General features: G+C 41.7%; 2 protein-coding genes across 2 annotated transcripts; one reads left to right on the top strand and one right to left on the bottom strand.

Annotated features, from left to right (window-relative positions):
- The first annotated feature begins 214 nt into the window (after positions 1–214).
- Positions 215–14,342, top strand: ascc2 (activating signal cointegrator 1 complex subunit 2). Its single transcript, XM_071917798.2, has 19 exons — positions 215–321; positions 1,209–1,317; positions 2,161–2,319; positions 3,031–3,204; positions 3,549–3,678; positions 4,153–4,220; positions 4,988–5,101; positions 6,027–6,139; positions 6,235–6,309; positions 7,290–7,394; positions 7,495–7,563; positions 8,576–8,650; positions 9,214–9,442; positions 9,618–9,814; positions 10,455–10,574; positions 11,491–11,715; positions 12,221–12,311; positions 12,421–12,512; positions 13,063–14,342. The coding sequence occupies exons 2-19, from the start codon at positions 1,231–1,233 to the stop codon at positions 13,232–13,234; spliced, it is 2,295 nt and encodes a 764-aa protein (XP_071773899.2). The 5' UTR covers positions 215–321; positions 1,209–1,230; the 3' UTR covers positions 13,235–14,342.
- Positions 14,343–14,450: 108 nt separating this feature from the next.
- Positions 14,451–24,246, bottom strand: rnf215 (ring finger protein 215). The gene is made up of 10 exons (XM_071917795.2): positions 23,830–24,246; positions 22,393–22,545; positions 21,869–21,940; positions 21,106–21,191; positions 20,276–20,330; positions 19,446–19,550; positions 18,399–18,515; positions 17,371–17,514; positions 16,083–16,185; positions 14,451–15,863 (listed from the first exon to the last, which is right to left on the bottom strand). The coding sequence occupies exons 1-10, from the start codon at positions 24,058–24,060 to the stop codon at positions 15,841–15,843; spliced, it is 1,089 nt and encodes a 362-aa protein (XP_071773896.1). The 5' UTR covers positions 24,061–24,246; the 3' UTR covers positions 14,451–15,840.
- Between the last annotated feature and the right edge of the window lie 1,128 nt (positions 24,247–25,374).

Below are 25,374 nucleotides of genomic sequence, written 5' to 3'. Positions count from 1 at the left end.
AAGCTCACTTTAATACACATGAAAAAGATAAGGAGAGAGGAGAATTGAGTAGAAAGTAGAAATAGGAGAGAGTAGAGTAGAAAGTAGAAATATGAGAGTAGAGTAGAAAGTAGAAATAGATGCCTGGTCATGCTGCATTCACCTCGTTGCCCGCTAGGGGGCTGTGATGACGTCAAACTACTATTCTTTTACTGCGCATGCGTGCTGCTAAAAACACTTCCTGGCCCAAGACAGATGATTAGAAAGCGCTGTGAAACTGTGACAAGCTTTTGACGACTTGATGTTATGGCTTGAAAGAATTACAAACAATCAGAGTAAGAGGTGAGCCGATTTACTAACTTACTTTCTGTACACTTCTCACTTTCGATTCTCACACGAGGAAGACTAATACCAGCCGGCTAGCCACGTTAGCCTCTTGCCATTGACGTGCTTTCACTTCTGTTGAACTTGCTAACGTTAAATGGCAGATGTTAGCAAGTTACCTAGCTTTATGTAGCTAGCTAGCAGTTACATATGTTTTTCATTCAGGATTAGGCTAATTAACTAGCTGGCTACATTCCTAGCGAGCTGTAATACTGTCATTGAGCGGCTTGCTAGCTACATTACGTGTCATTACAATGGCACGTCGATTTAACTGGGATTGCAAACAACTGCAACTAGCGAGCTAACTAGTTTTTACCTATGGTTTTTACCAGCTGTTTGCTAATTAAACTGTTGCTGTTAGCAAACCAGCTCCCTGTTGCTATCATTAGTTCAGTAGGCACCACAACTATCTTTAAGCAGGGGTGTAAGAGTCATAAAATGGCCCACTGACGTAGAAGCACTGTTACTTTACAGACATTTTACTGAAGTATCGTTAGAAGTGATTTGCCTATATGTAAATCTACTTAAGTACAAGTAAAAAAAGTAGCTAATTTAAAACTAAAAGTGACTTGAGTTAGCTAGCTACTTTTTGACAAAAAAAAAACACTGACGAAAGGACAGAGATCAAACTAGATTCCTTTCATAAAAAAAACCCAAAACTGTAAAGCCCAGATTTCTCTTCTCCCCTCTGCTGACTGACAGTTCACAGCTATTGGCTCCACAACTGACCAATTAACCATTGACCAGTTTCTTGTGTTACTCAATTACAGAAACGAGTAAATGTTATTGGCTCCTTCCACCCTTGTCTCTCTGTTTGCCATCTTTGTGCTTGTATTCTCTGACAGAATCAACTAGAGAGGGAAAGCGATGGCTTGTGCCAGAGTGCCACTGGATGAACAACAGGTGACGGAGCCAGGTGGGCCCCTGGGGAAGGAGCGCTGCCTGCCTGCTCTGGTGAGGCGGCCCTCATGATGCTGCATAAATACATTCACATAGCAGCAGCCTCTTGCACTGCAGAAGTAGCCTGATATTCCTTAATCTCGCATAGCCAGACCTCCATGTAAAACAAACGGAGGTCTTAAGAACTTCTTGTCAGAAAATGTTGGATAAGGAGACCTTGTGGACCCAGAGGCAGCCATTCGATTGGCTAAGAGTTTGAAAACACACAACACACCCCGGAAACGGCACGTTTTTCTGTCCAGATGGAAACAAATTTCCTTTTGTTTGCTCTTGACATCAAATTGAGAAAATGAAGCCTTTAGAACTTCTTAGCTTGAAGACTCTGCTCCAAAACAGGGATGTAATGGCTGTTTACCAACAGGTTGCGGTAAAAATTTGATTTATCAAACCTGGCTGATAGCCTGAGATGCATTACATGGGAGAGAGAAATCTATAGTTTTAGTAGTCTGTCCTCTCACGTCAATAATGGTGGAACAGGTAGCCGTTCTAAAGGCCAAAGGGATTGATGCTCTAAGTTCAGAGGAAGATGCAAAAATAACGAGTGGGGAATGTTCTGTTATCTGCGTAGTTGCTGTAGTTGCTAGTAGGACAACATACAGGTGAGCACCAGCGCCAGCCTCCGCTCTAGCGTAGTTTTATTGGTTTGAAGCATGATGACAGCCCACAGCGTCTCCGCCCCTTTCTAACCAACTGTTCTGCTTTAATTTCTCCGAGAGCTGTTTGTTTTCCACGGAGGTGTGGGTACGCTAAATTAGATATACCTGTCATAAAGATCAGTTTATTGGAATACACCCTGGGTCATCCAAGTGTCGCTTACAGCGTTCTTTTCCATGTTAGCACCCGGACAGGAAGGAGGAGCGCTGTTTTGTGCCTTACAAGCCGCTGCCAGAGAACGGCTCGCCTGCTCAGGTGGAGGAGTTTTTGGAACATGCCAAATTCATCACTGACGACCTGGAGTGGCTGCTGGCGCTGCCCCACGACAAGTTCTGGTGTCAGGTGAGCGACCGTCGCATGCCGTCTTTATGGTTCAGAGGAGCACACAGAGACGGTTTTTCCTTTCCATTCATTTAGCTGCGATGAACCCCAACAGCTAGAAAAATGTAAATACAATGAGAGTGCATCACCTGGCTGTATTATCAGTTTAGCTATTACAGCACAATTGCCCATACATCATGAAAAAAATAAACAAATTAAAGCCATTTCCATGATCTCAGAAAATTCACCAAAGTCGACCCCACCTACGGATCACTGCACATAAGAATGCTGTTTTTTTTCCCCTTATTCATTGATTTTAACAAGGTTGATTAATGTTAGTAGGTTTGATGGAGGTATTTTCATTTAGAACTGGAGATAGGAGATGTGAATTGTTTTGTTTGCCACAGCAGATCGTGTATTGGCACTCTAATGCACTGGTTTAATGAAATCTTTATAGAGTGCAGTACTAGACTAGTTCTAGTTCAAGACTCTGTTGTCTCCAATGGGAAAACTGTCTTGCAGCGTTGCACAATCACATAGAATCATACATAAGACTGTTCAAATAAAACAGTGGAACGGGCAGTAGATTGATTCACTGGGAAACTATGGGAGATGGGTTGGACGTGACTGAAGGTCTGTTGTGCTTGAAGCTCAAATAGTTTTTTTTATTTTTTTACTTCTCCCTCTTGTCTCTTTTCTCCCTCTTCCTGTTCGGTCTGTCTCTTCCACTAGGTGGTGTTTGATGAGTCTCTGCAGAAGTGCCTGGACTCGTACCTGCGCCACGCGCCCCGCGGCCTCGACCCCGCCGCCCTGCCCTCCTCCCCGGCGGTGGCCGACATGCAGCGCACCGTCCACCGAGCCGTCTTCATGACCTTCCTCAGGATGGCCACGCACAAAGAGTCCAAGGTAGGAACCGTCCCTGAGCTCTAGAGAGGCACTGATGATGTACTTTTTGTTGTTGTTGTTTTTTCAGATCTTTAGGGGCATATTGGTCTTTTCTGGGGGAATTTTAATAATGCTCATAGTTCAGTTGCCTCCCTCTTGAGTTGAAGTTTTTAGCTTTATATACGATTGGTCCTCACCTGGAGACTTCAAAACAAGCACAGCTTCAACTGGCGAGCTTGTGAAATGGGAAATAGGTAAACCGTCTCATTTGTAATTACTACAGCAGAATAAAATGGAGCTAATACTGCAATTCAAACGTTGTTTTGTGTGTGTGTGTGTGTGTGTGCCTGCTCCTCTTCCCTCAGGAGAACTTCCTCACCCCGGCTGTGTTTGGAGAAATCATCTATGAGAACTTCCTGTTTGACATTCCTAAGATCCTGGACCTGTGTGTGCTCTTTGGAAAGGGCAACACCCAGCTGCTGCATAAGATGATAGGTGGGCAGTTTGTGATTTGGCCTCTTGAAATCTGACAAGTCCGCTTAGGGTATTTCGAGAAGAAATGTAGAAGATCAAAAAGAATTTGCACACTGTAAAGACCATCATCACTTCTTAAGACAAAGAGCAACATCAGACAATATATCAGTTTGGGAAATCACTGGAACAAGCCACCATAGGCCAACCAGACAATAGTCCAGTTATCCATTAAGGAGTGAGGAGACCAGAACGCTTCCTCATACGGTATAAACCTTTAGAGGGGGGTAACATGGGCTGGACCGAGACTCACTGAAAAAACAAAGTAATCAATACATAAATCCGATGCAATATAAATAAATCACAAAAAACAAGATACCATTTCCTCATTAACACCTGGCTGAAATGCACACATTAGGTTGAATTGTGGTGTAAAGAGTTTTTTTTTATTCTCTCTCTCCCACTCATGATGATTTCCACTGATTTATTCCTTTTCAGAGAACATCTTTACCCAGCAGCCCTCTTACTACGTTGACCTGGATGAGACGGTGCCCGCTGTGCTACAGGTGAGACGTAAAGAGGGAGGCAAGAGAACAGAGGATCTGGATTTTAATTGAGTACAGGGTCTGAAGTTACTGTACCACCCGCCAAGCAGCAAAGGCCGAAAATTTGTCTTTGGCGGATAAATCGCCCACCGCGTAACTTTTTGAGACGATGACGCTTGAATGTCTCAGTTACAGTGTTACAGTTACAGTCTGTAAGTATTTGGACAGTGACACACTTTTTTTTTTGTTAGGCTTTGTACTCCAGCACATCGGATTTGAAATGAAACGATGACTGTGAGGTTAAAGTGCAGACTGTCATACTTCATAGTCATTGTTTCATTTCAAATCCAATGTGCTGGAGTACAGAGCCAAAACAACAAAAAAATGTGTCACTGTCCAAATAAAAAAACAGTTTTTGGTCTTCGCCTGTTTCAAACTTTGTCCCTGCTGACCACCGTACTCTCTCTCTCTCTCTCTGACTGTAAGCAAATCAAAGTAAAACAATGGTTCTGTGTCAAAACAGGCTTCTGATTGGCTGCCTGTTACGCTGCTTTACACAAAGTGATAGCGTCTGAACTTCTGTTTCTCCGCTGCCTGGATGGTTAATTCCATATGGGAATAAACTTCATGTTATCCTATATGGAATAACCTCTCTCTCTCTCTCTCTCTCTCTCTCTCTCTCTCTCTCTCTCTCTCTCTCTCTCTCTCTCTCTCTCTCTCTCTCTCTCTCTCTCTCTCTCTCTCTCTCTCTCTCTCTCTCTCTCTCTCTCTCTCTCTCTCCCCTCCAGGTGTTTGACACTATCCTGGTGAGGTGTGGTCTCCAGTGTGAAGGGGCCACAGCCATGGAACCGCTGAAGCTGAGCGCACACAGCCAGCCCACTGCCATGACCATGAGCCAGCAGGTCAGACACACACACACACATATCTTCATTCATCACCACATGCCTTATTAATGTACTACAACATCGAGTACTTACGACTTGTTGGTGTACGTTTACATGCGGGGAGAATTACGTTCTCAACCCGGTTACACAAGTAAGCTGGATTTGGGTCGACACATGTAAATGTCATAACTCGGTTAGAATAACCCGGTTAAAGAACTACACACACTTTTTTTGGGTAATAGGCCCATTTATGTGACGAGAGGACTGGAAGAAAAAACACCAACTCTGGATTATTAAAAAGTCTATCTTCTTATGTTAGACAATGCCTGTTGAGAATAGCTAAATAATTTTGCACACTATTGATTCTTCCAATACTTTATTTCAGTGTGACATTTCGGTCACAAAAACTTCATCTGGCATGACCATGACCTTATGACCAAAGCATTGCGTTGTTCTCTATCCGGTTACGTTTGTGTTAATGCACAGATGTAAAAAAAAAAAAAACCCTAAAAGAAATCAGACAAATGGTATACATGGGCCAAGTAAGTTGAAAGATTGGGCAAAAACCTAGCTGTGTTAACATAATGTGATAACAGCTTTTATCTGATTAAGGAAATTGCACTTTGCTGTTATATGCTGTTTACGCTTGAATAACCGGAATTGCCTCAGTCAGACTATGATCAGTTTATTAGTGCGCATATAAACCCGCTCAGTGGTTCATATAAACAGCTTAACCTGAATAGGTGTTAAGCCGGGTCGCTCTGCATATAAACATAGCCAGTGTTGTCTCTTTTTGTGACTTGTACTACAGGAAAACATTGTCATTCACAATAAAGCTTGGACACTAGGACAATAAAGCTTCCACACTGTATGACAGCTCAACTTGGTGTCAGTGCTAATATATAATGTGTTTGTGTTGTGTGTGTGTGTGTGTGTGTCCCAGGACCTTGTAGATTTGGCCCTGTACCTGTGCGACTCGACCACCACTATCCATGCCTTCCTGGACATCTTCCCCGCCGCCTGCTCCAGCTTCCACTCCCACGGCTTCCTCAACAGGTAGACAAGACGCAGAACTTGGTTTCCCGGGCCAGCGTGACCAGCGCTCGCGGTCCAGAAGCTTTTCACGCTCATTTTGTTTCCTCTCCCGGCAGACTGGCCTCGTTTTATGAGACCGCCGTGCCTGACATTGAGAAGGCGGTGAGGAAGAGAAATTTTGATGACAAAGGGTGAGTGTTTACTTTGGTTGTTTTTTTCATGCAGAACGAAACAGACGGGCAGCGATGTGTGAATGTGCTCAGATTGTATCGCAACGGTTCTAGTATCTTCCACAGCCAATTAATAAGTGTTTTTGATGTTTAAAAGCTTCGTTGAGATGTCAGAATGAATTATGAAGTCCTGTTTGATTCATATGGGTCTGCTCAGAAAAAACTGTCTGAAAGGTTGCTGAATGATCTTCCAGACCCATAGGGGGGAAAAAAAGCAGTGCTTGACCTATTAATTGCCTGTATTTTTGAAGATGTGTGGCATGGGTATGGATAAGAATTCAGGGGGATTCAGTGGGGATGCACACAGGCTAAACGACTGTATGCAAAGATAAGATGAAACTTTAACGAATCCCGTGAGGAAATTAGGTCGCTGTAGCAGCAAACGTGATGGGATTGATTCGGCAGGGAAACGGACAAATAGCACATAAGTACAAAAACAGAAGATGAAGTAAGTAATAAAAACAGTAACGGAATTAAATAGAATATAAGCCATTTTGGGGTTATATAATAAATGCCTCTGACAATTTTAACATGTAAAGTAGACTCTAAGGGTGGGAAATATGGATTGCTTACACATATGAATTAACATACAGTTGTTACTTAGAGTTACAAAGATGTGTGATAGTCTAATGAATAAACTCCTCTAGGGCTGCAACTAATGATTATTTTCATTATTGATTATTTTTTCGATTAATCATGTAGTCCCTTTACAAGTGCCCTTTACAAGTTACCAGAGCCCAAAGTGATTCTTAAAATTATTTATTTAGTCTGACCAGCAGCCAAAAAAACCCAAAGTATTCTTTTTATAATGCTAGGAAACTGAGAAATGAAACGATTAATCGATTATCATATATCAATTATAATTGATTAATTTTCTGTTGATCGACTAATTGATTAATCGACTAATCGGTTCAGCACTAAACCCCTCTCCCCTCCTCTAGTCTTCAGGAGGACTTGTGGAAGAGGGTGTCCCACTCCTGTCGGAGGATGGTGGAGATCGCCCACCTGCTGCTGCAACACACCTGCCTACAGCCAATCCTGGAGGGGTGAGACGCCAAACACTCTCACTCACTCCGAGACAGCAGGACTGGCATTCAGTCATCATCACCTGTGACACACAGTAATGCTGCTGTTGTTATCTTGCAGGGGAGAAAACACCCAAACATTCGCAGAGGAACTCCTACAAAATTTCACATCTTTTTTACCTGAGAAAAGGTATGATCTGCAGTTTACATCGGTGGTTCAGGGATCCGCCCAAGGTCCTTTAGGGTGTTGCATGTATATGACAAATGGTCTATTTTCACAAGTCTTTGACTTACTCAAAGTACAATGAGAAAATGTGTAAGAATGGCTATTCTGATCATAGCTTTCTCTCTGCTGTTGTCTGCCCAGCCACAGGAGAGGCAGTTTTGTGTTATATCTAACAGCAAATGTCCTTTCAGATTCTGGGTCTTTGGGGCAAAATTGTACCCAGTCGGTATTTTTGGCCTAATTAATGCTGAGCGATATGGTTAAAATCAATATCATGATAATCATAAGGATTTTTTTCAATATTGGTATACATCAAGATATGGCTAATGTATGCAAAATCACTTTAATTAATCAAATTCATGTTCATCCCATTGAACCGAATGGTCATGTTAGGTGTGATGCGAAACAAAACTGAAATTTTTAAAATAATATCCTATCCATAATATTCCTTTAAAATGTTTCACACCTCATTTTTTAAATAAAATGTACTTGTTATCATCAGTTTAGACAGCAGAATTGTGCATCACGATATCCCAAAATCACCATATCATCACAGTGTGATTCCACTGACAATAAGATATAATATTGAATTATTGCCCAGCCCGAGGCCTATTTATAGAGTTCTTTGACATGGAAACACATGATCTAAATGGCTGCCAACATAATTGTTTGATTGTCTTGGCAGATTTTTTTTTTTTTTTTGGTCCTCTGCAGTAAGCCACTTTGTCCCCAGGCTCCTCAAACAGATGCTTAGTTGTGGCTTATGCTGTTGCCATGGCGGTATTGAAAACTTGTTTGAAGTGTGGCCTTCTTTTGGTAAAAGATCAAATATATTTTAAAATATGCCAAGCTTTAATTGCTGTTGGGACAACAATGCGTCTTATCCATTGAAAGTAACAAGAAGTCTGTGCCAGAAAGAGGGTTTCCCAGTAGATCTCTAAATGGAGATCGACCATTTGTTTGTCTCTCCTCTCAGGTTCTTGTCGGACTACGATGAGCAGTTCCCCATCGCAGACGACATCAGCCTCCTACAACAGGCCCTGCCTGTCATGTATCTTTATCAGCTTTATATCAATACCTTTGCACTAATAGATTTGTATTGACAATAACCATCTGCATACAGTGCTACTTCCAAAAGACCTAATTTGAATGAGTTCTTTGATATTTGTTAATTGTAAGTACTTGGAGATGGACTTGTATGAAAGGTGCAGTGCAAATTATTAGCAAGTCTGTAGTCAAGACCACCTTAGTCGAGACTGAGACCAGAGCAGATTGAGTCCTATTCAAGACCAAAGTTTCTTAAGGATCAACAGAGATGTAGATCTATCTGTAGGATCACTGTACTAAACCCTTCCAACTAATCAATGCATGGGAATTGACTAATCAGTGCATAGAAAAATAATAATTTTAGATTGTCACGAACAAGTAAGAGTCAACATCCAATAGTGACTGAGACAAGTCTGAGTTAAAATAAGACCAAGTCCAAGACGTCAGAAAAGTGTTTTTTAGACCAAAACTGTACTACAGTCCTGATAGTAGTAGTATTAGTAGTAGTACTAGAAGTAGTCTCAACCACTTGGTCAGTATTCCCTCCTTAACCGCCTCCTCCCTTAGTGATGAGACCAGGACGTCCTACCTGCTGCAGGGGATAGAGAGTGCCTGGGACAGCGTGGGCCGGCAGAGACCCCGGAGCCAGATTCAGCCCAAAACCCCCTCGGCGGGGCCGGGCAGCCTGGGAGCGACGGGCGGCGGCGAACCTCGAGGGGTCAGAGAACCAGGAGAAGGAGGAGAGAGCCTGAGGGGGGCAGAAGCCATGCTGGATACGCCCCGAAAAGGAAACAATGTTAGTCTACATTTCTACATTTAGACTTAGGACTTGACTTGAGACTGACTCGGGACCTCGAGCAAAGTGGACTTTGCACCTTTTCAAGTATATTCAGAATGTATGGAACATTGGCAAGCAGCTCCACTTGACTTGCACCTTGAGCATGTACCTTTCTGTTTTACGTGTCGTCCAGGGTGCGGTGTGTCCGGTGAGCGCTGCGGAGCTGGAGTCTCTGCTGTCGTGTATCAGAGACCTGCTGCCTGACCTGGGCGAGGGCTTCCTGCTGGCCTGCCTCCAGGAGTACCACTACAACTCCGAGCTGGTCATCAACAACATCCTGGAGGACCGGCTGGCCCCCAGCCTGGACAAACTGGACCGCGCCATGCCCAGGTAACGCCACGCCCCGACCGGGACGGCCTTACAAAATGATGTTACTAACATTTTATTTTTCTCCTCAATGGTAAGTCAGGGGATAAAGATGATTTGAGGCTGAGATTCTCTTAGGGAAACAGGTTGCTGATGATGATCTTTCCCTCAGTCTGTGAGGAGTATTGCTTTAGATATTGTTTGTTGGAAGGTTATTGGTGTGCCTGTGTAGAGACCTAATTTCTGATTTAATAAAGTATGGAAGCATCTCTTGTGTAGAGACATGACTTTCACCACCTTTTAATTATCCTGGACCACACTGCTGTGCAGAATCTAGCCTGCCACTGTCTATTGTCCTGCCTATTTTATGGCATTTTCTTTCTGTTTTCTGCATATTTGGGGGCACAAGGAACATCTTTTGCTACTGTAACTACTCATATCTTTCTTCAACTGAGATGACTTCCCTCTCTTACATGTTGTTACTGGCTTCATGGGTTTATTTTTTCCTCGGTCAGTCATGGAGATGAATTTTGTCAAATCCAGATCTTTTGTGTGGATCATTTGGGCTAAACGGAGCGGATGGTATCGGAGGAAATGGTAAATGAAAAAGGGATCTTGTTACGATATAGCTGTATTTGACCTCTCCCCTCTCTCGTCTCCTCAGGCCGGTGAAGGAGGAGCTTCCATCTGTCCTGAGCAGCAGGTCCAATGTGTTTGACGATGACGAGTTTGACGTCTTCCACAGGGACCGGGTGGACACGTCCCGCATCTGGAAGGGCAGGAGGTGAGCGCACAGGGGGACGCTCACTAATGAAACAGTAGAAAGGCCTGCACTCCATTATTTCCCTGCGATTGCACCGGCTTAGTCCTAATTACTTTCTGTTGACAAAACTGAAGCTTTTCTCTTACATCAGAAAGTCAAAGCCTTCCACTCTAACTCAAGTCAGTTTTTCAGATGTTATATGCTACCGGTTCTAGTCATTCCACCCTGAAAATCACACTGAGGGCAATATAGGGGCTTTTTTTCTCATGTGACTTTGCCAACTCAAGCATTTCAAGGAAGTGAAGAAGAGAGAAGACTGTCCAGGGCTCAACATTAAGAATATTTAGAATAAAATACATTAAGAATATTTTCTACTCACCTGGTTGGGCCAGTTGGTCAGAGTTCTACTTGCCCCTAGTATGTTTTCAGTGGCCCAGCAGGTAAAAAATTAAACTAAATACTTTTTGATAACATTTTTCACAATTCACATTTGTAAAATAAAAAACTACAAACAATAGAGTGGAAATCCATGAATGGCCTTTTTCCTTTTTGCTTTGTAATTCCAAGTAGTCGCCACCATGTCACCTTCACACAAACCTGTGACTTGCGCATATTTTATACTTCAATGAAAATATCGTCTGCACGTAAACTGACACGTAAAAATCTCAACGTTGCGTTGAGACTACGCGGAGTCGCGCACTCTGATTGGTTGATCATAGGGGCAATCATGGCGACATCCAACTCTTCTTCAACACACGTCTGCTTCCTGTTCCTCTCTTCTTCTATGTTTCGTAGAAGCAGAAGCACAAAAACTTAAATGTAAACACCGCCGCATTGTTTACATTCACGCTTTACATTACGTTTACATTACGTTCCACTATAAAATGCACTTACCTCTGAGGTGGCGTCCGATCTGATCTCTCTCTTAATCCCACAGGAAAGGAGAGAGCGCTCGAGAGATGCTGAACGACAAGCAGCACATAGCGGAGCAGAGGAGTCGTTACCAGGCCTATGAGACGGTGGTGGACGAGGTCGTCATCGAACCCGGACATTCGGCGGCCGACTACGGCCTGGACGACTACGATGACGAGTATGACGACACCTACGACATCAACCAAGTAGGAGCTAATGACCTGGACGGAGACAGTCTGCTGAACCGAAGGTAAAGTACAGAGGTGCTAGTGTATATCCTTGGTGCACACCTCACCTGCAGTATCTCTCCTTAGGTTTTATGCCTTGCTCAGCTGGACCTGTGACTCTTTTAGGCAGCATCAGATTGGATGTAGTAACATTTGATCACCTGAGGAGATCAGGCTGGCAGATTCCTTTAAAACACTCCTTTTTATCGGAAGGCCTTTTTATAATCACTCTACTCTCTTGTATTTGTATTTGATTTATTTTAATGTAATCTTGTTTTATCTGACATTTTATCCGATGAATTGGTGTGACTAAGCTTTTATGTTATGTCAGCTTTTGTTTTGATCTGTTTGTGTGAAGCACTTTGTTTTGAAAAGTGCTATGTAAAGTATTATTTTAATTTTTGTGGGATGCCCTCTAACTTTTTATTAAGCTGTTGTTTAAAGGAAACTGTGGTGTTTTAGAGGCTGCTTGGACTCGATATGCTGTATTGATTTTTGTCTGGAATATGCCCTTCCATCTCCCTGCAGGCCTTTCACCATCCCACAGGTCCTGCGAACAGGAAACAAACCAGGTGTGGAGGATGAGGAGGGTGAAGAAGAGGAGGAAGAGACTGAGCAGGTACCATTAGAAATATGATATATGTGGTCACACTATTTCTATTTTTTATTGTGTTCTTTGCTTTCCTTTATTACTGAGTGAGTTTACATTTGAACCCATCCTGTTGCAGAACAATGTGAACAGGGACCAGTTTGTGCAGGACCCAGCGCTGCTGAGGGAGAGGGCTGAAGCTAGAAGAGCCGCCATGCAGCAAAGGAAGGGGTAACGACAAAACTCCTATACTCTCTCTGTCTGTCTCTAGCTGGGTTTCCATCCAAGTATTTTAAATTTTTTTTTTTAACTCCTATACTCTCTCTGTCTGTCTCTAGCTGGGTTTCCATCCAAGTATTTTATTTATTTTTTTTTAACTCCTATACTCTCTCTGTCTGTCTCTAGCTGGGTTTCCATCCAAGTATTTTAAATTTTTTTTTTTTAACTCCTATACTCTCTCTGTCTGTCTCTAGCTGGGTTTCCATCCAAGTATTTTTATTTTATTTTTTTTAACTCCTATACTCTCTCTGTCTGTCTCTACCTGGGTTTCCATCCAAGTATTTATTTATTTATTTTTTTGCGAATTGGGATGCATCAAATTACAAAAGCGGAATGGAAGTGGAACATTTTTAAAAATCCTCTATATCGCAGAAGTTTTCACGCTAGCTTGAAGCTGAAGTGTTTTTTTTTTTTTTGATAAATTCTGCATGAATACACTGGTAGAAGTCTACCCAGTGACTCCATCCACACCCCTCTTGACTTCTTCATCCCTCTCTCCCAGCTACCGGCCGGACCCTGCCGGCAACGTGGTCGGCAAGCCCAAGGGCCAAGGCCAGACCCAGGAGACCTACCTAGACCGACGCAAGAAGGAGGCCAACAAGAGCCGCGGCGCCAACCACAACCGCCGCACCATGGCCGACCGCAAGAGGAACAAAGGCATGATCCCCTCCTGACCTGTGCCTGAGTGACGGCCCGCCGTGGGAACCAGCCGGACTGATGGGAGGGAGGAGACAGCAGGACGGTGGCTGAGGAGCGAGTGAGGGAAAGAAGAACTGAAGCCTAGGTATCGTTTTTGGTTACATTTAAAGGTTGGCGACATTTGGTTGACCTCTGGTTACCTTTATGATCCTCCTTTGTCCCCAAGATCGTGCCAAAGCCCCAAAGTCGTTGTCTTTGCACAAGAAGGAAAGCCACCGAGGTTATTCATGGTTAGCCTTTTCAGTTGTTGATGAAAAGTTGCACTAGTTTCCTAATTTTCTTTGGCAAGGCCACATTTTGGCTTTCTGTCACCAGAGGTTGTCAAGCAGCTTGTCGGTGGAATGTTTAAAGAGACACTGAACATCTACTTTTAATGTTTGAGCCTGAAGACTTGCAGTTCTTTGGCCCAATTAGATTTTTTTTTTTTTTTACAGTTCATTAAAAACCAAAGTTCTGAGTGTGAGTGAGGACTGAGGACAAAGGATGAGACCTTTATTTTTGCCAAGTAACAAATCAGTTTATTATTAAGATCCAGAGTGATGGAATCAAGTTTCTTTGACATCATCATCAAATGAACAACATAGGAATAAAAGGAAGAGACATCCAGGGCATTGGAGAGACTGTGGCTCCTACTGTAGCTGGAAGAACAATTACCATGACCTGGTAATCTTAATCTGGACATCAGAGACGGGCTGGGAATCGGAGGCGTGTGTTTTATTACTCATTCTGTGTGAGTAGCATATGTGAAAGGTGCTTGCATAATGTTCAAGTGTATGAGACCTCATCCACCCAGTTCCCACCACTGTTGCCCAGCCTGCGCAGAAATCATAGAAAAAGAAAAGCCGCTATTGTAACATCTCATTAGCACACTCCTGTGTTAGGAAGCACATGCTGTACAGAGGGGCCTCATGCCTCCAAGCAAATGAGGTGAGGGGGAGAAGCTCCTACATTTTGCCATGCACAGCAACTATTTTCTATGGAGAGAATAGATCTATCAGAGCATTTTGTAACAAAAAAGCACATGTGATTGCTTTTTGGAGTTGTCATTACGAAAAACAACACAAAATAAAATAAATACATTAATACTGTGTTTTGATATTCTTTAAATCGAAGCTTCGTCACTCATGACTTCAGTTATATTGTGCCAAAATCAATTGTACTTCTACTTTTTTTTGCTTTTCTGGAACATCATGTTGGAAACTTCACTGGAGACATGTTCCAACATATTTCTCACACGAGGTAAGAGATGACCTGTCAGGCACGTTCCCTTCTTCCCAGCCTGCGTTCAGGCTTTCCATTACTTTGTCTTTCCTTGACTTCTTCAAACGGATTGGGGGAATTTTCAGAGTTCTTCCCCCTTAGACCTTCTAATATATTCCGAGAGAGCAGAAAGGGTAGAAGATAAAATAAAGCAAGGGTTAAAATTCAACTGAGCATCAACCGCTGAATTCTTTTTACAATGTTTACCAACCCAGCTTTTATCTCAACCACTAACATTTTAAAACGGTGCTACTCTACTGTATACAACTCAGGTTTAAAACTATAATTCACAAACTGTTTGTGGCATGCAGTTCCACCACTCTGCAGTTAAGTCATAAGGCAAGTTTAGGACAAGTGCGACCACTTTCCATGTTTTCTATCAACTGTGGCACAGTTAATTCTGGATTATAATTGGCTCTACAACTAACACTTAATTGCGAGTTATTAGTTTCTACATTGGCTGAAATCGATCAAGTTGGAGTTCCAGTTAGTCCACCTCATTAGTTGGCTACTGACATCATTTGGACCTAGAGAGAACATCGACATTGGCCGGCTATGGCTACCTGTAGATGCATTTTAAGGACATCAACACATCCAAGCTTATAACCATAAAGCATTGAACGTCCATGCACAGACAATTCACTCATTAAGTACTTGTGTTAGGTTAGCTAGGTTCACCGATTTTTAAAAGCCAACAAAGTTTGTATCTAGGCTGTTTGCAGCAAAACAGAGCACAAGGTATTCCTGGAAAAGAGTCACAAAGCGCACACACACACTCATGAAAAATGGCCTATGTTCCCTCTCAGAAGCTACGGGGTATGACTGTCTTCCAGCTTGGAAAAAGGATCCACACCCACCTTCAGTGACCAATACTGGCTACCAATGTGCTAAAATTCACAAACACCCTCATGAGTCACAACTTCACTTTTGTAGATCACACATACACACAACATACCGGCAAAAAAAAGCGTTCCACAATAGTACAGTAACATGATCCCGGGAAGAAGTACTGTTCACACACAACAGTACCAGTACAGTACATCATAGTATAGTTTTCACACTACCACCGTGTGCCAGTGAGACCTGCTTTGGGATTGGCTGCACCCGCACCCCGAGGGTCAGAGGTCAAAACGGGACTGCTCCACAGTCCCGGTGGCTGCTCAGCTGCTGTGAGAAGATTCGTTTGCTCCCACAATCCAGTGCTGGAAGGAGGAAGCGGCGAGGTCAGAAAACGGCTACTGGAGTGTCACCAAAGACGAGACGAGACTTGATTCGCTGCGTTGTTCCGGTTGAGGTGAGGCGGCGCCGAGCAGCGGCGGCATTAACTGTCTTTGCAGAGGTTGCCTTGGGAGAGGTGTGGAAGAACAAGGGGTGTAGTGAGTTTCTCTTTTTGGCATAAAAATGGAAAGATAAAGAATATTGGCAGCTCCGATACAAAATACTCTGTGTCAGCCTTCAAAAACCCATATCGGTCAAACCCCAACGTACACTGCACAAGGTTTAACAGCATTACAAATTGTGGAAGTACCGCAGGTAAGCGTGACTCCATGATGAGAGACTTACTGAGTATGCTGCGTTTGCACAGCGGACAGGTGTGCTGCAGCAGCAGCCAGGGGTCCACACAGTCCCTGTGGTACTCATGGAGGCACGGCAGCACCCGCAGACACTGAAACAACACATCACATGACATCAACCTGCATCATCATCTTACCCTTTCACTTCATTGCAGGGCAGTATTCTATTGCAGTATTTATATATGTAATTATTTTTATGTATTTTGTAATTTTTAGATAGGGGAATGAGACGCTCTTCTCTGTCGCAGCCCTAATTTGTGGTTTAGGCTGATAGGACAGGTGTAAATGTTTCATAAAAATCTTACCTAGTGCAGCTTTAAAGGTTTGTAGCAGGATATATTTTGATGCATTATGACTCAACTCTGTACATTTAAACTACTTAAGTTTTAAATTCATGTGAGTTAAAACATCAAAACAAAAAGGTGGAGAGAGTGAACCAGTAGCAGAACGTGTAAATGTGAGGTGTGGGTAATGATGTACGATGCATCGTACTGAACCTTTCTGTGTGACGTCACCGCTAGTATTCTTTTGACTGAATTCAGTTGTGGATGCAAAACAGCGCAGGCTAATGTATCCTACAGGCTAGGACCGGGTAAAAATAAAGATTTTCTGATTAATTGCTATTTTCATTTGGACAATCCGATATGGATTCTTAAAATCCAGAGATCGATCTTTTAATCTATGCCTTTTTTCAGTAGATGTGCGTAGATTTATGCAAAACGTTATTTGTAGCGGGCCTCCCCTCCTCCAACTGTCAACGTTAACATTAACCTTTTTAGTAATGCACCATATTATAGAGGGTTCCCTGTGCAGTTCACAGCACTAATTCTCAGAGAATTTCTTTCATACCGGTATTGGTATTGTAACTGAAGTAACCCCTAATAAAATCAAATTGAATTGGGAGATGAGTGCTGATACTCAGCCTTACTGCAGGGAGTAGTGGCCAAGCTTTCATTTCAGCTCTGGATCAAACTCAGATCACCCTGGCATGCTATGTGCAGAGTAGTAACCTAAATACAACTTTGTTTTCCCTCACTTCATCAGCGAGATTGAAACAAATGCTATACATTTACATGAGAAAAGTGTGTGGGTATGAGAGAAAGTGAGGAAAATTAATTCATGCATTTAAAGCCATTACAGGGAGTTATGTATATAGGAGTATTATAATCTACGCTGTAACCTACCACTATTTACTACTGCAATGATGCCGTTTCCCCATGGGGATCAGTAAAGTTCCATCTTATCTTAAAAAAAAAAAAAAGTGTCGCTGTGCTGACCTGGTTGTTGTTGAACGGCTCCAGACAGACGGCACAGTTGTCGGTCTCTACCGGCTGGGACGGGTCACACCAGGGTTTGGGCTGCCGGTACGTCTTGGTCTTCAGGGACGACATTCTCTTCAGTATGTCCTGTTTAGGCAGCAGCTGAAGAACGCAACAACGGGCCAGTAAGGCACTGACAAATCACACAAAGTTGTTAATCAAGTCATTCTGTTTTGTTCTGTTGAAAAAAAAATGGACGGGCGCCACACTCTCTCCGTTAAAATTAATATTCATTTAACTGGAGAATATTAAAAACATCACACTTTCTTGTATGCAAATAAAAAAAAAAAAAGTAAACAGCAAGTCATCCAGCTGGTTATGTGGTTGTGTTCACTGAAGCATTATGGCTGACAGCAAAATACTATGAACACAAAGGAGAAAAGGTTTTAAGATTTAAAATATGCAAGTAAAAAAACCTCTAAATTGTCATTAAATTTGTTTAAAGGTCAGTGTATTCACTGTAGCATTATGGCTTCAGTAAGAAAAATACTGCAAAACAAGTGAAAATCTGTTAGAATTTAACAAAAGCAAATTAAACAAAACAATCATAGTAATGAGTCCCAAGTCAGTCTCAAGTCTAAATGTAGAACTCCAAGTCAAGTCAGAACAAATCAACAGTCCAGTATCAATTTAATATCTTAAAGAAAACTAAATATCTAGGACTTTTCAATGCAATATGGTTTTAATAGGTTAAAAACCTGGTAAGAGCATCATGAGTTTGATTTCTATAATCAGTTTCAACTTCAATAAATTCAATCATTCCATACAAATTCAGAAAACAGAATTTAAATTCAGTCAAATCTCATAAATTTCAATATAAGTCATTTACACAAACACAAGATCTTTTGTCATCAAAAAGTCATCAAAGTACAAGTCAAGTCTCAAGTCTTCTCTTCATGCATCAAGTCAAGTCTCAAGCAGTTAAAACTGTGACTCGAGTCCGGCTCGAGTCCCCTCCTCTGGTAAACGGTAACGGCAGAGTGTACCTCCAAGTCGTCATTGAGCTGGTGGTCCTGGTACTGCCAGCGGGCCTGAACTATGACTCCAGTACTGAGGATGAGAGCCACCAGGAGAACCGTGTCCCACAGCTGCTGCAGATACTTCTGCAAACACACACACACACACACACACGATTTACATCTTTCATTTGGTTCCTGCAAAGGAAGTAGAAAGCAATCTGTTGATCATCCTGTAACACCAGGAAGTGACAGAGTCTTTCGGTCCGGTACAGCAGGAGCAACAGAAAGACCTGCAGCACCAGACCAAGACCTTCACCAACCTCTATCAGTAGCCAGTATGTAGGGCTGGGCCATAATTCAATAGTATTGTTTATCCTCTGTCAGTAGAATTTTATGAACAAAAATATAAATGCAACATGTCAAGTTTTTGGTCCCATGTTTCTTGAGCTCAAATAAAATATCCAATCATTTTTCCACCAAAAAGCAAATTTCTCTCACAAATCCTGCACTGGTGAACATTTCTTCTTGGCCAAGAATGATTTTCTTATATGAACTGTAACAAAGTAAAGTCTTCAAAGTAAAATTGCTGCATGTTGCATTTATATTTTTGTTCAGTATAGAGGCCTATTTTTGTACTTTCTCTTGTTTCACGTGTACAAATGTGCTCTTTTTGTGTTTATGATTTATGATTTTAGTGTTTTTTATGTGAAATTCTGCGCTGTTTTCAGTTACTGCAAGCATGAATTAATAAAGTCAATCATATCGTGATGCTATGATCTGTCTAAACTGATAAGTTAATTTTATTTAAAAACTCTGACAAAATGAGGTATGAAACATTTTAAGGAATATTATCTGAAAATGTCAGTTCTGTTTGACATCACACCTAACGCTACCATTCAGTTCAATGGGATGAACATTCATTTGATTATTTATCATGTGATTTTGCATACATGAGCCATATCGTGATATAGGCTATATCGATATTGAAAAAAATCCATATGAATTTCGTAACCATGTTGCCCAGCCCGACCAGTATGATCCGTTTGACATCACGGACATGTGTCCCACCCCCACCTGGACCTGAGAGTTGGTCTCTCCTGTACAGATGACTCCCTGCCATTCTCCGTACAGGCCGCCTCTGGAGCGCCCGCAGCTGGACCACAGCGTGAGGGTGGCCCCCTGCACACACACACACACACACACACACACACACACACACACACACGCACACACACACACACACACACACACACACACACACGGCTTAGCTTGGAACTTAGCTTGTCGTTTGTTCCTTTGCCAGTGGTTGGCGGTAATAACAAACGTGTAACAAATAAACTCATTGTAAAGCATGTGTAAAGGCCCAAAATGCAATAATTGCCCATAACATAATAACTGCAAGTAATGTCATAAAATCAAATATAATAAAGCCTATAACATTATAAAAATCCAATAATGTAATAAAATCTTGAACCTCTAACATAATATCATTTTTGCCGATAATGTAATAACTTATTACTTTATTGAACATTTATTACATTACTACAGATGATCTCTAAGTGCCAAAAAGCCTGTTACAAGAATCATGAAAAAAGGAGCCAATCCCAAAGCACCACAAAGAGCAACACAGTAAATTAATAGACATTTTAGACTATTATTACATTACTGGTTTATGTTATTACATTATTTAGCGAAAATATCGTTATCAGGCCTGTAATGTAATAAACCAACAATAACGTAATAAATTATAATGTTAAGGGGAAAAAAGCTGTTATGTTACAGGTTCAAGATTTTATGAAGTTATTGGATTTTTATCACGTTGGATTTTAGGACATTATGGGCAGTTATTACATTATGGTCAATTATTGTGTTTTGGGCCTTTATGTTGTTTGCTGAGAGCTCACCAAGTTGTCCTGTAGAATGGTCTTGTATGTGACTTTCGCTGTTGCATGAAGGCCCCTGTAAGAGATCAACTGTCACTCAAGTCTAAATGCAGATTACCAAGTCAAGTCCAAGTCAAGTCCAAGTCATTAATGTCAAGTCTCAAGTCTAAATGTAGAACAGCAAGTCAAGTTAGAACAAATCAAGAGTCCAGTATCAATTTAATATCTTAAAGAAAACTAAATATCTAGGGCTTTTCAATGCAATATGGTTTTAATAGGATAAAAACTTGGTAAGAGCATCATGAGTTTGATTTCTATAATCAGTTTCAACTTCAATAAATTCAATCATTCCATACAAATTCAGAAAACAGAATTTAAATTCAGTCGTCCGCTGGAACAAATCTCATCACTTTCAATCTGAGTCATTTACACAAACACAAGATCTCAAGTCAAGACTTTAGAAACCTTTTCAAGTCATCAAAGTACAAGTCAGAGTCAAGTCCCAAGTCACCAGAACCCAAGTCAAGTCAAGTCTCAAGTAATTCAAATTGTGATTAATGTCAGACTCAAGTCATTTAATGTCAACACTCAATGTGTTTTCGTTGCTTTTCATTTGTAATATTCAGTCATGGTAAGCCTCCCTTCCTATTTTAATGTTTTTAGTTTCTTTCACAAATAAAGTGGCATCATGAGGGATAGCTGAGTTTGAAAGTGCAGTTATTTCCAAGCTGCCAACACCGGTGATCATATCTCTGTTATCATTGTGGATATGTTTGTGTGAACTGCCCCCTGAGTTCCCCCGCAGCAGTGGGTGCGATGCTGCTGTCCTGTGCAGCCGGGTGTCTCTGTACCTCAGAAGGGCTCCGATCAGCTTGGTGACGTTCTCTGATGTCTGGATGACGATGACGGGCTTGGACAGGACCTGGGACAGATCCATCTGCAACAGTCCCGGGCAGGTTTATGTGTGAAGGTAGGGCCGGGCAATAATTCAATAATATCATGTGGAATCATATCGTTATGTTATGTGTGTTTATTTCAAACATGTAACAACAAAAAATAAGAAACAAAACAAGAAAATACATTAAATAGGCAAAAAAGAAACATCAACAATACAAAAAATTCTTGACAAACAAAAAAAAAGTAGCCAATATTACATGTTTGAACTTATTTTGTCCTACCCCCTTTCTCTAATTAAATAATCACATCATCAATATATCCATATATAGATATATATAAATAATATGATATGATACACAATTCTGCTGTCTAAATTGATGATATCAAGCAAATTTTATTTAAAAACTCTAACAAAATGAAGTATGAAACATTTTAAGGAATATTTTTTGATTTAGATGTCAGACTTTGGTTTGGCATCACACCGAACATTACCATGCAGTTCAATGCAATGAGCATCAATTTGATTATTTAACATGATTTTGAATACCTAAGCCATATTGTGATATATATTGACTGATATTGATTAAAGTTTATGATTATCGTGATATTGATTTGATGAGATTTTGGTCAAAATTGATTGCTGTGATAGAAAAAGATGGGAAAATAGAGTCCAGGTTGAAAATGGCTGCCAGAGTTGTGCTTTAATGTAAAATTTACCTCGCTGACGGTGTTTTGGTTGAGGGCCAGGATGATCAGTGCAGACGCTCCCAGGACCAAGGCCCGCTTCATCTGGCAGAGAGGAAGACAATGATGACTTGTGCTTTAAAGTCTCCCTCAACATATACATTGCACTTAGCTAACAGACTGCACCGACTTTCACCAATCATACAGGGAGAAATACATCGTAGAAGAGGAGAGAGACCAATTTCTCCACCCACAGGAGCCTCAATAGACCAGGAGGAGCGCAGCCGCAATCAAAGACACATCCCAGTGTTCACAATCCTGTTGGCCAGCTAGCTATATTTATAGGCCCAGATTCTTTTGAAAATAACAAGTTAATGGTTGTTCTCTGGGGGTTGTTGAAAGGCATTCTGGGAAATGTAGGCAATCACTAACTGAAGTAGAAGTAGACGATCATCTTATTCATCACAAAATAACTCCTGGAATGCCCTGAACATCACAAACTGATGATACAGAAACAGTGTGTGTCCGAGGCTGGACTTCTCCTTTAAACTACTCACTTTATTGACCACTGCATCAGCGAAGGACTCCTGGTTGGCGGTGGAGGCTTTGCTCTCCTCCATCTTGACGGGCACCAGTCCTATCCAGGGCTCCGGCTCTTTGGTTTCGTCTTCACCTGTCCCTCCGCTCACCTGGGGCTCCTCGTCCTGCACCTGGTCACAGCAAATGGGAATGAACACTTGTAGTGCAGGGTGTAAATCCCGACATGATCGGTTATCATGATGTTAACGTTATTTCCCTTATTGGTGATTTTTACTTCATTACAGTCATTGTTTTTAAAGGAAATCCCAGAAAGTCCTTTTCTTTTTCTTTTTTTAAAGGGAAAATGGACTGCATGCTCTTGTCCAGTGACACCGTGCTTCACATTCACACAGTTGCACACATTCACAGCTGGGAGCTGCCCAGTGCAACCAGTCTTCTACTGTTATCCATTGAGCAACTCCACTGGAAAAACTGCCTTGCTCAAGGGAACTTCAACAGTCGCTGCTGAGGGAGGCACAGCTCATTCACTTTCTTCACCCACATTTTTCCAGCTGGGATTTGAACTTGCAACCTTCAGCTAACTGTTCACCACCACTCCCAAATACATCACATTAATCCATTCAAAAGCAAACTCAAGGTTAATGTGCCAATAGGTCTGTCTGTTAGGTCTCTGACATTATGGGTTACCCTAATGGGAAAATCATTGTATTTCTCTGTATCTATATAAAGATAGTTCACTACATTTCCATATGGACATATAGTTTTGCTGTGATATTTGTATGGTATCCTTCTAAAATGTATGACATTTTTTATAATGGTTATCATGTTGATACCGGTTGACACCCCACCTTACTTGCCAGTTTTCCCCAGAGACTCCTGATTTCTCACATATTTTGATCAAATTTCAAAATCTGCACATTTACTATATTATTTGTTAAAACTAGCAGCACAAAAAAATCTAGTCCCTACACTTACTACTACTGCGGTTTCCGAACGGTCAACAAAATACGTTACACCAAAATTATAGTCTCCATGGTTACACTATTAGTTCAGTGGCGGTTAGAGCCAAACCAGCAAGTATAGATCTTTATGTTAAACTTGATTGATTTTTTTTATGCATTGTTTTTTTTTTTTTTTTTTTTTTTTTTTCTCTATATTTATTTTTTTAGAATATATTAAACGATGTAGATGCAGTTTTTGCACTATTTTCATTGTTATTGTATACACAAAGTCACCAGAATAAAGGAAACGTCTCTGACCCCGAGACCCGCTTTGATTTTGAAAATCTCACCTGTTTCTGGACTGTCAACGTTGCCAATATTCGCTTTTACATCCACTTTATTGCATCTGTTTGTATCAAATTTAACAAATCAAGTGTTGAGATAACAAAACGTCTGTCTCGTCTGCAGTAACATCTTACATCTCTCCTGGCTGTGTATCCCCCGCTAACTCACCAGTATCAGGTCTCCCTCCAGATCCTGGTCCTCGTCCCGGTGCTCGGAGCCGCTGCCCCGGCTCGACTCGACCACCTCTCCCTGGAGAAGAGCGCTGACACCCGGCCGCTGCTCCAGGAAAACCTCCACCAGAGCGACCTGCTCAGCCGCGACCAGCAGACCCGAAAACACGGAGGGAGCGGAGAGGACAACCGACACGCACAGGTAGTACCAGCAGCACACTGAAGCCATGGCCCGGATAATACAAAAAAAATGCTAAGAAAGTTGAAAACCCTATAAATAAATAATCCCGAATCAACTGTCACCCGTCATTTCGGAGGAGCCGCTAGCTTCGACAGCGAAAAAAAATGTAAACAAGCGAGGGCAGCTTCCGGGCTGGACAGGAAAAGGCGTGAAGGTGTTGTCTTGGAAACGAGGCTGCCATCTGGTGGGGATTTGGGGGAATTATCGAAACACAATTATCTGACAGCTACATTTATTTTGATAGTAGGTATGTTTTTGCCATATATTGGGGGAAACACTGTTTAATTTCAACATTTTCGCAAGCCGTCCAAACACGGACATGTTGTTTACAATGGTGTGTTTGACATGTAAAGCCAGAGAGGAATATAGCGAAGTGAGAGATTTAATCAATTTTACTTCCCTCTTCTCTTAAAAGTCATGACGCAGATCAGACCGCTACTGGGTCAGCTGGAGAGTTAGAGCTTCAGTCAGATATTTCAGTTTCTGCGACAGGGATTATTGTATTTGTTTTAGCGCGATATTTTGTTTCTTGGTAAACTACGGATAGCGCACTGTGCGATAGAAGCTCCGATAAGCAAAGGAAAGTTGCACTTGTTTCAATTTTACGCATGCGCAGTGCCAAATATCGTTACTGCCTGGTAGATAACTCCCCCAAACGGGGTAAAACGTAATGTAGTCTATAGTCTTGGTGAGTAGCAATATACTTAATCTCAATTATGATCCATCTTTGGCTCAAACTTAATCCAATAATATGTGTTTTGGTTGTTGTTGTCGTTGTATGTGCGCAAGTGCGAGATTTCCCGATTTGTCTCAAAGATTATCTATTTGGGAAGAGGAATCACGTGAATCAAGTGAGAGTTTTGCCCAAAACACAACGCATCTTGTGGATGCATTGCATTCTGGTCTATCGAGGCTGATGTCAGTGGGGAAATTCAATGGATTTCTCCCTGTGTGATTGTTGAACGTTGGTGCAAAATGGTGGCTCTTGAAAAAAGCCCTCACTCTTTGGGACTGACACCAAAACTTGACGTTTGCAGTTGATGTTTAATGTTTCAGATCAGTGAAAATATTTCCACTGCTCTGGAAATATCTCGATGTGTTTTCTTCATGTTCTTGATGTGTTGTCTTCATTACAACTTCATGTTGTCTATGTCTGGCCAGTTATCTGTGGGAATAAGAAAAATACACCACAAAAATAGCTGTTTTTTTTTATTACCTTATTACCTTTATCAGATAGCTGATAGTGTAGAACTGGGTGTCAAACTCCGGTCCTGGAGAGCCGGTGTGCTGCAGGTTTTTGTT

The sequence above is a fragment of the Centroberyx gerrardi genome, chromosome 8 (assembly GCF_048128805.1).
Source record: "Centroberyx gerrardi isolate f3 chromosome 8, fCenGer3.hap1.cur.20231027, whole genome shotgun sequence".
NCBI classification, from domain to species: Eukaryota; Metazoa; Chordata; class Actinopteri; order Beryciformes; family Berycidae; genus Centroberyx; species Centroberyx gerrardi.
The sequence above is the reverse complement of the archived record's forward strand: the minus strand, read 5'-3'. Positions and strand labels throughout refer to the sequence as shown.

Coding starts and splice junctions, on each gene's coding strand:
- ascc2 (XM_071917798.2), top strand. CDS start 1,231: ATGGCTTGTGCCAGAGTGCCACTGGATGAACAACAGGTGACGGAGCCA. Junction 3,205..3,548: donor CCACGCACAAAGAGTCCAAG/GTAGGAACCGTC, acceptor CTCTTCCCTCAG/GAGAACTTCCTCACCCCGGC. Junction 12,312..12,420: donor AGGAGGAAGAGACTGAGCAG/GTACCATTAGAA, acceptor ATCCTGTTGCAG/AACAATGTGAACAGGGACCA.
- rnf215 (XM_071917795.2), bottom strand. CDS start 24,060: ATGGCTTCAGTGTGCTGCTGGTACTACCTGTGCGTGTCGGTTGTCCTC. Junction 22,546..23,829: donor TGGAGGGAGACCTGATACTG/GTGAGTTAGCGG, acceptor TGCTGTGACCAG/GTGCAGGACGAGGAGCCCCA. Junction 17,515..18,398: donor AGCTCAATGACGACTTGGAG/GTACACTCTGCC, acceptor TGCGTTCTTCAG/CTGCTGCCTAAACAGGACAT.